Source organism: Alosa pseudoharengus, unplaced genomic scaffold (genome assembly GCF_046254945.1).
Source record: "Alosa pseudoharengus isolate Yale_2024_CS ecotype anadromous, Long Island Sound unplaced genomic scaffold, YU_APseudo_1.1 YU_APseudo_1.1_scf_15, whole genome shotgun sequence".
Lineage (NCBI taxonomy): Eukaryota > Metazoa > Chordata > Actinopteri > Clupeiformes > Clupeidae > Alosa > Alosa pseudoharengus.
The window spans coordinates 32,249,727-32,262,226 of NW_027468620.1; the positions used below are offsets into that span (position 1 = coordinate 32,249,727).

General features: G+C 42.1%; 2 protein-coding genes across 4 annotated transcripts in view; both read right to left on the reverse strand.

The window, feature by feature from the left end:
- srbd1 (S1 RNA binding domain 1) overlaps positions 1–12,500 on the reverse strand; it is a 133,343-nt gene that overhangs the window by 31,586 nt on the left and 89,257 nt on the right. Inside the window, exon 17 of the mRNA XM_076286254.1 lies at positions 9,281–9,387. Within this exon, the coding sequence (XP_076142369.1) occupies positions 9,281–9,387 (107 nt within the window). The remainder of the gene's footprint in view (positions 1–9,280; positions 9,388–12,500) is intronic.
- LOC143123864 (G2/M phase-specific E3 ubiquitin-protein ligase-like) lies at positions 863–8,509 on the reverse strand. 3 transcript variants are annotated; one of them, XM_076285143.1, is made up of 9 exons: positions 8,148–8,509; positions 7,120–7,332; positions 6,792–6,927; positions 5,132–5,592; positions 4,295–4,605; positions 3,648–3,823; positions 2,711–2,883; positions 2,313–2,527; positions 863–1,554 (listed from the first exon to the last, which is right to left on the reverse strand). In XM_076285143.1, exons 1-9 carry the CDS (start codon positions 8,423–8,425, stop codon positions 1,298–1,300), a joined length of 2,220 nt encoding a protein of 739 aa, XP_076141258.1. In that variant the 5' UTR covers positions 8,426–8,509; the 3' UTR covers positions 863–1,297. The 3 variants fall into 3 exon arrangements, with proteins under 3 accessions (XP_076141258.1, XP_076141257.1, XP_076141259.1); XM_076285142.1 differs by having other exon boundaries at positions 4,295–4,608; XM_076285144.1 differs by lacking the exon at positions 8,148–8,509 and having other exon boundaries at positions 4,295–4,608; positions 7,120–7,957.

Below are 12,500 nucleotides of genomic sequence, written 5' to 3' on the forward strand. Positions count from 1 at the left end.
AAACAGAAGTTATAGATAGCCTATTACTTGTGTATGTTCATGTGCACTTGAACAATAACACAATAAATTGTCTCTTAACAGGCATTTTGACGGCAACCATAAGCTTGTGAGGTGGCGGATGGTTTTTCATGGCTGCGTGGACGGCTTCAGCAGGACAATTATATACCTGCGGTGCTTATCTAATAACAGGGCATCAAGTGTCTTGTCACTGTTTCTTCAGGGTATCCAAAATTTTGGTTTACCATTAAGAGTAAGATGTGATCATGGAATGGAGAATGTATTGGTGGCTCGATTTATGCTAGAAAGAAGAGGGTTACACAGCGTTATTACTGGGGTTTCAGTCCACAACCAAAGAATCGAGAGATTATGGGCAGAACTTAACAGAGTAGTTTCAAGACATTTTATCAATATATTTAATTTCATGGAGGAAGAAGGTATTTTGGATTCTCTTAACGAACTACACCTTTTCTGTTTACATTTTATATATTTACCTAGAATTGAACATGCAGTAAATGAATTTATAAACCAATGGAATCACCACAGACTTTCCACACAAGGGGGGCGAACACCCTTAGAGCTCTGGCATGCAGGTGTCATAAGGAGCATAGGTATCCATCCTGTTGTAGAGGATATATTTCTGGACAACAACCATTATGTCAGAGAAGAAGGGCCTTTGCCTGCATTTCAAACAGGCAACAATATAGTGGTTCCTGATATCAATGTTCAGTTAAGCAATGTCACAATGAACACTATTCAAGAAATAAATCCTCTTGAAAATGATGGCAACCATGGCATAGATCTTTTTTGTTCAGTGTTGAATCATCTTACAACAGTTGCCACACAAATTAATTGAAAACAAGAACAATTAGAAAACTTGTTTATTGCGGAAAATGTTGCCATTGTACAACAGCTAAAATGGTTATTTTTTGTTGTTACTGAAAATAAGAATTACCTTAAAAGAAAATATTAGTTGTACTCTTTCAATGCATGTAATGTATAAAAAACATTCAAGACAATCTTCAATGTCCATGGAAATTACAAAATGAATGAATATTCTTTAACAAATAATAAAGTAAAAATGACTAAAAAAAGAAAAGAAAGTTTGTATTTCTTTTGTGCACTCCTGAACAAAACAACTGAGCGCTCACATGGTATGGGCAAAAAAAGTTTTAAAACTGTTAACGGTCACAGAAACAACAGCCTATAAGAACTTACAGTGTACACTTCATCTGAATTGGTCCTAGTCTATCTACACCACCAAGTGACAAAATTGCCAAAATCTAAACTCACAGAAAATTCATGGCTGACCAAATCCATAAGTATTTGCGAGAGCAAAGTCAAATTTTTCTTTGAACTGTTTATATGAATCATGTAGGGGTAAGCGAATGGTGTTTATGCAAGTGTTTGCCGTAGGGAACATGGGCGTGGAAGTACAGTCTGCTCCGTTGTGTATGAATTCGACAGAGGGGCATGGGGAGAAGCCCACTGGTGGCACCATAGTTGCTCCCGTTGCAAAAGCCAAAATCTTTTGAAGTTTTTTTGGCCCATCTTCTTCTAAAAAAAATAAGTGTGACAGTGTCACTGCACACACACACACACAGTCACTGCTCCACTCCCCTCCCGCCCACACACACACACACATCTTCACTGTCATCACTCACATACATCATACATACAGTACTCTGCTTGCAATAGTAAGTCCCTTCACCATACTTGCAGTACACAGCCCCCTCTCCCCTACATACACAGCACATTATTTCATCAGGAAGCTTCTGCAACACACATCCCCAACATACTTACAGCACACTGCCCCCCCCCCCCCCTCCAATACACAGCACATTGTCTCATGAGGAAGCTTCTCCAACACACATATTGCACACTGCCCTCTCCCCACATACACAGCACACTATCCCATCTCCCTTGTCATCCCCCCAACACATACACCAAGAGCCCTGGCAGTTGGGTTAGCCCCTTGAGCTGTGCATCTGCCCAAGGTTTCTTCCTTGGTAAGGGAGTTTTTCCGTGCCCCTGTTGCTCTTGGGTGCTCCTTGTTGGTGCCCCCCCCCCCCCATCCCAATCCTCCCCCACCTTTCTTATGCAGCCCTTGCCACTTAATCTACTAAACCCCTCTTCTACTGCACTTTTTACACCCCCCCCCCCCATAAATGCACAAATAGGCTGACACCAGACATAATTTCACTGCATTTCTTACTTCCTGTAACTATAAACTTCCTTGTATCCTTGTCATTCTATAGAACTGTACAAAATAGAATAAACTTGTGTGGTTGTTTATAAGAACATAAAATATTTACGGTATGAATCCAGGAGATAGTCCCTCCAAAAAGAGACAACAGGGTCCTCTGCAGTCCATTTGTTGCTGCCCTCAGTTGAACGCCGGATTTCGAACAGGTCCTCCATGAACTCCCACGTCATTGGGCTTGGTTGAAATGAAAACAGGGGGCGGAAACTGTCTGGATATTGCTGTAACAGGTTCAGAACACCAAGTGTTTTCAAACCTTCACGGAATCTGCAAAATTACACAGAACAGGCAAGATTAAGTAAAATCTATTCATGATTCCTTATTCACTTTTGTGCTGTGCATTTGTATCTTTGTTTAGACATAAAAATTATGTAAACTTAGTCCCAGACCAATGGCCAATGGGTGACAATATGTCTCTATTGTGATTACCTTAATATTTCTAAACTATACCTTTGGAATGGCCCTTGTACACGGTGGATGACCTGAAACATGACAATGTCGTGTACTAGCAGATCCTTATCCCTTACAGAGCGCATGGGCCTCAGACATCCTGCATTGGCCAGGAAATCAAGTAGAGGAGCCTTTGAACTCTCAAGCTCCTCCAGAGTTGTACTTTCAGATACCTAGGGTCACAAGGAGTAGCTGAATTTCTTATACAGACTTTTTACTCATTTAAATCATTAGTAACAATGCAGAAACTTACAAGCCTGGATATAAATCACATGATGGTCAAGACTTTCCTAACAGCTCGTAAAAATTAACAACAAAGTGATACAATTAGATTATTATATTTGTCAGCTATAGTATTAAGGCTCAGGGATTAAAGTGGAAAAAAATCATTTGACAACTTTTTTTAGGCCATAAGTCATACGTTATTCTACCTATAGAGATAACACCCCTTTTTTTTCCTCATCGGATATGCATCGATCTCAATTTGATTTTAGAAATGTCTATTCCTATTTCTCTGGGGGTATGCATTTGTGCTTTGTTTTAGATATCCTTTTTTTGCATGTGAAATTCAAGTATCGAGAAATACAATACTGCAAGCAATAATTCAAGAATTGATGAAGTTGTATGCAGTGTGAATAATGGCACTGTATAATGGCACTAAGTTGAACTGAATTTGTTGCAGAGAGATATGAAAGATGTGAATTGTCTTCTGCAAAGTAGCTTGATAGTTAGATAGCCAATAATGAGTCTACTTATGCATAATTGTAATGAATCAGATGCAAAAACGCCTTGCCATTGATTGGCAACAATTGTTTGTAGCAGGCATTATACAGAAACATTAGGTAGGTTGTAAGAAAGTCACCAGAACTGTGGAGCTGTATGAGAATTGAAGAAAGAAAAAAACATCCAAAATATTACATATTAATAATCAACTGACCCTCTGCACTTTCTCCAAGAGCTCCGAGTCCGCTATATCTTCCATTTCTGGCTTTGGTGATGAATCAGTCAGTAAACTGAAGACTAACGGTGAGAGGAAGTTTGGCGGTGGACCTCCATGAACAAGGCTTACAGATATGGCCCTGCCAGCTGTGTAATACCAGTCCTCTCTTAGAGCTGCACACATAGGCCATAAAGACACACAATCATGAGCAGACATACATCATAAACATACATGTTCCATAACAGCATTAATGACCGATGTAGTGTGCTGTGTGGAAGTTTGTGAACCCTAAGATTAGCTGGCCATAATGTGATCTGGTTTTCATGATGTTCAGGAGGGATTTTAGCCCATTCTTCTTTCAGATCAGCCATACTCTTAGAATGTAAATGATATGTCAAATCAGCTACAAATCATGATACTCCCTGAGCTGCAGAATACAGAAGGTGCATAACTGGTGCCCTCTCACATAGTGTTGTGTGGTGTTGGACTAAACTACACGTTTACAGGTTTCAGGATCCTTGTTTGATTTTATTGTAGTCAAAGGAGTTTCAACCTAGCCTTGTGAACCAGACTCTTTCATGTCGTTTCACTTTGTGCAAAGAGTCTGAAAGACTATTACGAATGGTAGAGAAACAAGTGATTACCTGTACTGTTAATTGCCAAGGTCTTCCTGTTTTCCTTTCCTTCGAACATTGGTGACATGGCAATGGCCTCAATGAGTAGTCTTAGAAATTCCCTTCTTGGCCCTCCTAAATCAACACTTTCTTCATTTTTCCCCATATCATCAGAGAATTTCACAGACATTCTGAAGTTGGGGTCATAGGATGCCCTTTGGAAACCTCGCACTGCTCCATCCCAGACAGAAGAACGATTGATATTAAATCTGCATGTCTCTTTTGTGGAAATTTTGCTTGATAATTCCTGTAGTATTTCTTCAACTGGGACCTTTTCTGTTCTACTGAGACAAATGTAAAAAAGAAATATAATTGTCATCACAGTCATATGACATGAGAGAATAGGATATAATGCAATGTCATTTGGCATGAGGCACAGTCATAACAGACATTTGTCATGTGTAGGCCTATGATGATCTGCTGATAAAGTGTTTTGGCTTCTACACAGTTGTGTGCGTTGCAGTGCTGGAGACGCATCCCATTCACTTTACATGGGCTCACGTCATCCGTTGCCGAACTGAATTGTGGGTCCGTTGCGTTGCATTTCTCCCGTAGCTCGCGTTGAGAAGTTCAGCTGTTGCTGCACCGACAGACGGTACCGACCAATCAAATTACGGTTATACTTCAAGTCATTTGCATAGCTACCGTCGGAACACCCACTGGCATGCGTTGACGGAACGCAACTGTGCGTAGAAACGCGTTGCTCAATAAAAAAATCACTAAGAACAGTGTGCGGTGACCACCTCTTTTTATATGTGTGTAGAAGCCGTTAGTCTCTTAAGCTTGCATACAGTATCTAATACTCACATTTGATTCTCCATACTGGCTATTATAGCTTGTTGTAATTCTTCATCTTCTGAGAAATCACCAGAAAGGTCAGCCACAAGATCAAGATATGTGGCATAGTCCTCATCAACACCTGCACTGCTTGTGCTTGGGATGCCACCTCTCCTCACCGGTACATCAACTTCCATGCTTGCACTGCTTGTGCTTGGGATGTCATCTCTCCTCACTGATCTGTCAACCTCAAAAGTACTCGTACCAAAGATGCTACCATTTCCTTCCATTCCTCTGTGACCTTTAACAGTATTGCTGGCGGCATGGATGGTACCATGACCCTCTTCCTCATCACTAGAAGATGGGTTGATGAGGATGGGTGTTTCATTACCAGCATCATGTCTGTTCAGCCTTGCAGCAGCCCTTGTACACATACTAAATGTTGGTTGAGTACTAATAGGAGAGTGTTCAACATCATCTTCTGAGATGGTCTTGAAAAGAGAAATAACAAAGGACAACATAAACATCCCTCCCAACTATCTCTCACACACACACACACACACACACACACACACACACACACACACACACACACACACACACACACACACACACACACACACACACACACCTTAGAGAACAGAGGGGAATATAGGGGACAGTCCAAAGTAAGGCAGACAGCCTTGGCACTACAATATTTTCTGAAATCTTAAGGGAGGACAGCTGAGTGTAAAGCATATTGAGTGTAAGGCATATTATTCAAAGAAAAAAAATCAATCAAGAGTCAATCAGTCCATATCCCCAGTGTTTCCCATACATTTACTTTTTTGTGGCGCCCCACCACAATATCAACATTGACCACAATTATTTTCCAGATTGTACTAAATTGTGTTTAAATCTGATTAGCATTATAACCACGCTGTACTAATCTGTTAAAAAAACTGTTGTATTCAAGTTAATTCTGCAAACCAACCACCACAAATAGAATTTAATTCTGTGGGAAACACTGATCCCTGTTCTTTGAGGCTGCCGTGTGGTGTCGGTAGCTATGGCGAGATTTCGCCAAAATTAGATTTTACTAACTTTGAGTAGGCCTAAACTGTTTGCCAAAGGCCATCATCTCTGGCCCCAGCTTGATAAAAAAAACAAAAGTAGGCTCTGATTTGGCCTAGTCTACTGTATGACTTCAACGAGGTGATCTTTAGTTTCGTTCTGCTTACAGTATCTCACTGCCACTTGCAACGGCTTTGAATGCAATCCGCTGCCCTGTTTACCGGCAATGCTACAGCGGACTTAAACTGCCACCTTGTGGCGATAAGTTGTAACACATTTCATGCAGCTGCGTGAATCACGGAAAGCGCAAATGAAGTGGCCATTTCTAAATGGGACCCACTGTAGGCTATGTGGTAACACAGTCAATATATATTTTTTCAAATGTGCTTCATAAACATACAATACTGCACTACAAAAACGCAAACATCTCAATTATACTTCTCCTTTCACCCAAATAATGAAGGTGAAAAGAAGTTATTACGCCTTGGCTGTATACATTTAGCTGTATTGGCTGTGTTATTTCTTTTTTTGTGGGATGTCCAATTTATATGTAGAAATGCACATTTGCAATGGTGACTTAATATGTTGTTGTAAAAGTTGTATAATGTTTTAAGTGGGAGAAAAGGTGAAAACTTACCAGCAGTTCCCTTGATGGTCTTATGTAGAGTGACTTGGTTCTGTAAACCTTGTGTATGAGCATACCTGTAAGCTCCTGGCCCCCCTGAAGCTTTGGGAGCACCAGTTTATTGCCACACGGCATTAATAACTGGAGGCTATTTAAGATAATAATAAAAAATAAATAAATATTCTTTTAAACTTATTTACTTCAACATACAATTTATGTTCACTCAAAATAATTTTACCACAAACAATTGTAGGAATCACAACTGGGTTTAGCAAATCTGTAAATTGTTCAAATTTATTTTAAATAAAGACCAGATAATAAGAAAGGAATTGACCATTACCTGACATCCGCTGGGATTCGGTCACCAAAGCCTTCACGGATTCTGTTTATTATTGTTTGGTGGTCCCAGACCTTTTTGAATTCAAATGCACTTAATATGTGCCCTTGGTTATGAAGCCACAATTTTGGGCCCTGCTTGCAAACAACTGTCCATGATGGATCCGGGAGAAGCACAACATCTTTATTAAAATGCTCGTACTGTTGCACTCGGTCTCTGAAATAACAAAAAAAATGCAATTATACTATGAGCAGTGCAACATGAATATGCTTCAGAAGCCATGGTCAGTATTCATTACATAACACAGATTATTTTACATTGTCTTGAGGCCTTTCTGTTCTGCAACAAGATTGTGTAGGCTACTTTTCAAGAGTTAATAACACAGAGTTAAAGGAAAATTCCGGTTTTTAGCACTTTAAGGCACTTTTCTGGTTTGTTTTTGATGAACTAGAGTGGGGGACACCGCCATTTTGACGATTGGTCCTGTCTCGACTTTTCTGACTCGTTTTGAATCGCCTTTTCACTTCTCAGGGTGGCTGGCAATGGGCATACTGTAGTAGGCTACTCAAACATGTCCTAAAACAACCCTGTGCAAAACTGTGCAACTCACCGAGTGGTTAGTGGAGTTCGTTGACTATTAAAAGCAAATATATCGGCGCAAAGTATGATTCGTATTTGAACCTGAAGCATAGACAGTGGCGCAGTAATATCAACGTGCAATGAAAGAAATCAATGGGATTTTACAAAATGCCAAATAAAAGAAACAGAAACTGTATTTCGCTATGCTACTTGTTTTGGAACATCAACGAACACCACTAACCACTCGGTGAGTTGCACAGTTTTGAAAACGAACGTTAAGGGTTGTTTTAGGACATGTTTGAGTAGCCTACTACCTATGCCCATTGCCAGCCTAATTAGTCTAAAGCAACAGTACTTAAGTTACTCAAAAATATTCAACATATAATCTATATTTGTATAGCCAATGACATTTTAATACAAAGTTAAAGAATTTGAAATGCCAAAATGCTTACCTTTTTTTCCTTGTGCCAGATTTCCATACCCCGAAACACTGCTGCGCTTGATAACGTGGTGGTGGTGCCTGTGCGCCAGAAATGGAAGCTGTTGTTGGCAAGGGCAAGCTAACGTTACGTGAGCGGGATGGGAACAGCGACGCTAGGCGACTGTCCACCGCACTTGTGCTTGGGGGTTGTTGCTGGCTTCCATGGCTTGACAGGGTCGTTATTGTCGCAGCTGAGGCCAATATATTATTGAGTAGAGTAGCTGCTTCTGAGAGGTTGGCTGGCTGCATGTTGATCAGACATCTTGCTGTGATATTGATATTGGCGGGAGCGTGGGTCCTTGTTCAACTTCCTTCCGGTTCAACTGAAATGCCTTCCGTTTACAATGAAATTGTCATGCATACATACTAGTGAAGTGCTCACACACATACAACTGAAAATGTTCTTAAACTCGCATAACTAGCGAGAGTTTTTCAGATGTGTATGAACGCATTTCACTAGTATAGGTGAGAGCATTTCAATATTCGAAAAGAGATTTCACTATAGTGTGTGAACGGTTTCATATGTCTATGTGCGAGGTTTCACCATAGTGCGTGAATGGTTTCATATGTGTATGTGCGAGGTTTCACTATAGTGTGTGAACGGTTTCATATGTCTATGTGCGAGGTTTCACCATAGTGCGTGAATGGTTTCATATGTGTATGTGCGAGGTTTCACTATAGTGCGTGAATGGTTTCACTATAGTGTGTGAGAGCATTTCATATGTGTATGTGCGAGTGCATTTCATATATATGTGTGGGTGCATTTCATATGTGTATGTGCGAGGTTTCACTATAGTGCGTGAATGGTTTCATATGTGTATGTGCGAGGTTTCACTATAGTGTGTGAGAGCATTTCATATGTGTATGTGCGAGGTTTCACTATAGTGTGTGAGAGCATTTCATATGTGTATGTGCGAGGTTTCACTATAGTGTGTGAGAGCATTTCATATGTGTATGTGCGAGGTTTCACTATAGTGTGTGAAAGGTTTCATATGTGTATGTGCAAGTTTTTCAGTATAGTGTGAGAATGACTTTGGTTTCACTTGTGTATATGCAAGCTAATTCTGAATAATGTCCTAAACGGCCCCTCATAGGCAGCTGTACCTCATGAGTGTCTCGGAGCAGATGTTGATGTCCACACCCACAAAGCTCACACACTCCTGCACCGTTCCATCCAGCGCAGCGCGCAGCAGAGTCTGGGACACGTCGTGCTGGAAAGAGGGACACTAGCCGTTAGTGCGTGTGTGTGTGTGTGTGTGTGTGTTAAAGAGTGACACTAGCCGTTAGTGTGCGCGAACGCGTGTGTGCGTGTGTGTTAAAGAGTGACACTAGCCGTTAGTGTGCGCGTGCGCGCGCGTGTGTGTGTTATGACCAGGCGCACTGGCCACAACATAGAATGACAAAATGTGTGTGTGTGTTAAAGAGTGACACTAGCCGTTAGTGCGCGCGCGTGTGTGTGTGTGTGTTTGTGTTAAAGAGTGACACTAGCCGTTAGTGTGCGCGCACGTGTGTGTGTGTGTGTGTGTGTGTGTGTGTTAAAGAGTGACACTATCTGTTAGTGTGTGCCTGCGCGCGCGCGCGCGCGTGTGTGTGTGTGTTTAAGAGTGACACTAGCCGTTAGTGTGCGCATACACGTGTGTGTTAAAGAGTGACACTAGCCGTTAGTGTGTGCGCGCGTGTGTGTGTGTGTGTTAAAGAGTGACACTAGCCGTTAGTGTGTGCGCGCGTGTGTGTGTGTGTGTTAAAGAGTGACACTAGCCGCTAGTGTGTGCGCGCGCGTGTGTGCGTGTGTGTTTAAGAGTGACACTAGCCGTTAGTGTGCGCGCACGTGTGTGTGTGTGTGTGTGTGTGTGTGTGTTAAAGAGTGACACTAGCCGTTAGTGTGCGCGTGCGCGTGTGTGTGTGTGTGTGTGTGTGTGTGTTAAAGAGTGACACTAGCCGTTAGTGTGTGCGCGCGCGTGTGTGTGTGTGTGTGTTAAAGAGTGACACTAGCCGTTAGTGTGTGCGTGCGCGTGTGTGTGTGTGTTAAAGAGTGACACTAGCCGTTAGTGTGTGCGTGCGCGTGTGTGTGTGTGTTAAAGAGTGACACTAGCCGTTAGTGTGCGCGCGCGTGTGTGTGTGTGTGTGTGTGTGTTAAAGAGTGACACTAGCCATTAGTGTGTGCGCACGCGTGTGTGTGTGTGTGTTAAAGAGTGACACTAGCCGTTAGCGTGTGTGGGTGCGAGTGTCTGTGAAAACAGGGTGTGTGTGGGTGCGTGTGTCTGTGTGTGTGAGTGTCTGTGACAACAGGGTGTGTGTGTCTAAGGAGAAGATGTATGTGGGTGTGTTAACTATGTGCACTACTTGCGAGCAGCTGTGTGTGTGTGTCTAAGGAGAAGATGTATGTGGGTGTGTGTGTCTAAGGAGAAGATGTATGTGGGTGTGTGTGTCTAAGGAGAACATGTATGTGGGTGTGTGTGTCTAAGGAGAACATGTATGTGGGTGTGTGTGTCTATAAGGAGAACATGTATGTGGGTGTGTGTGTCTAAGGAGAAGATGTATGTGGGTGTGTGTGTCTAAGGAGAACATGTATGTGGGTGTGTGTGTCTAAGGAGAACATGTATGTGGGTGTGTGTGTCTAAGGAGAACATGTATGTTGGTGTGTGTGTCTAAGGAGAACATGTATGTGGGTGTGGGTGTCTAAGGAGAACATGTATGTGGGTGTGTGTGTCTAAGGAGAAGATGTATGTGGGTGTGTGTGTCTAAGGAGAAGATGTATGTGGGTGTGTGTGTCTAAGGAGAAGATGTATGTGGGTGTGTGTGTCTAAGGAGAACATGTATGTTGGTGTGTGTGTCTAAGGAGAACATGTATGTGGGTGTGTGTGTCTAAGGAGAACATGTATGTGGGTGTGTGTGTCTAAGGAGAAGATGTATGTGGGTGTGTGTGTCTAAGGAGAACATGTATGTGGGTGTGTGTGTCTAAGGAGAAGATGTATGTGGGTGTGTGTGTCTAAGGAGAAGATGTATGTGGGTGTGTGTGTCTAAGGAGAAGATGTATGTGGGTGTGTGTGTCTAAGGAGAACATGTATGTGGGTGTGTGTGTCTAAGGAGAAGATGTATGTTGGTGTGTGTGTGTGTCTAAGGAGAACATGTATGTTGGTGTGTGTGTAAGGAGAACATGTATGTGGGTGTGTGTGTCTAAGGAGAACATGTATGTTGGTGTGTGTGTAAGGAGAACATGTATGTGGGTGTGTGTGTCTAAGGAGAACATGTATGTGGGTGTGTGTGTAAGGAGAACATGTATGTGGGTGTGTGTGTAAGGAGAACATGTATGTGGGTGTGTGTGTAAGGAGAACATGTATGTTGGTGTGTATGTTGGTGTGTGTGTAAGGAGAACATGTATGTTGGTGTGTATGTTGGTGTGTGTGTAAGGAGAACATGTATGTTGGTGTGTATGTTGGTGTGTGTGTAAGGAGAACATGTATGTTGGTGTGTGTGTAAGGAGAACATGTATGTTGGTGTGTGTGTAAGGAGAACATGTATGTGGGTGTGTGTGTAAGGAGAACATGTATGTGGGTGTGTGTGTAAGGAGAACATGTATGTGGGTGTGTGTGTAAGGAGAAGATGTATGTGGGTGTGTGTGTGTAAGGAGAACATGTATGTGGGTGTGTGTGTGTAAGGAGAAGATGTATGGAGAAGATGTATGTGGGTGTGTGTAAGGAGAACATGTATGTGGGTGTGTGTGTTGGTGTGTGTGTAAGGAGAACATGTATGTGGGTGTGTGTGTGTAAGGAGAAGATGTATGTGGGTGTGTGTAAGGAGAACATGTATGTGGGTGTGTGTGTTGGTGTGTGTGTAAGGAGAACATGTATGTGGGTGTGTCTAAGGAGAACATGTATGTGGGTGTGTGTGTGTAAGGAGAACATGTATGTGGGTGTGTGTGTGTAAGGAGAACATGTATGTGGGTGTGTTAACTATGTGCACTACTTGCTAGCCACTCTCCTTCACCTCTGTCTGTGTGAGTGAGTTTGTTTATTTATTTAGATTTATTTGTATGTATTTGTTTATTCATATAGCACATGTTTCATACACAAAGTGCAACACAATGCTTTACACATAGAATAACATGCTCTGTGTGTGTGTGTGTGTGTGTGTGTGTGTGTGTGTGTGTGTGTGTGTGTGTGTGTGTGTGTGTGTGTGTGTGTGTGTGTTTGTGTGTGTGTGTGTGTGTGTGTTGGATATGTATGGGGCCTAGGTCTCCTGCGAAGTCACCTGTAGTTAGTTTGGCTTGGGTTATGAGGTACGCTGCTTTCAGATGTCCAGAGCACGGATTAAATGGTTCTAT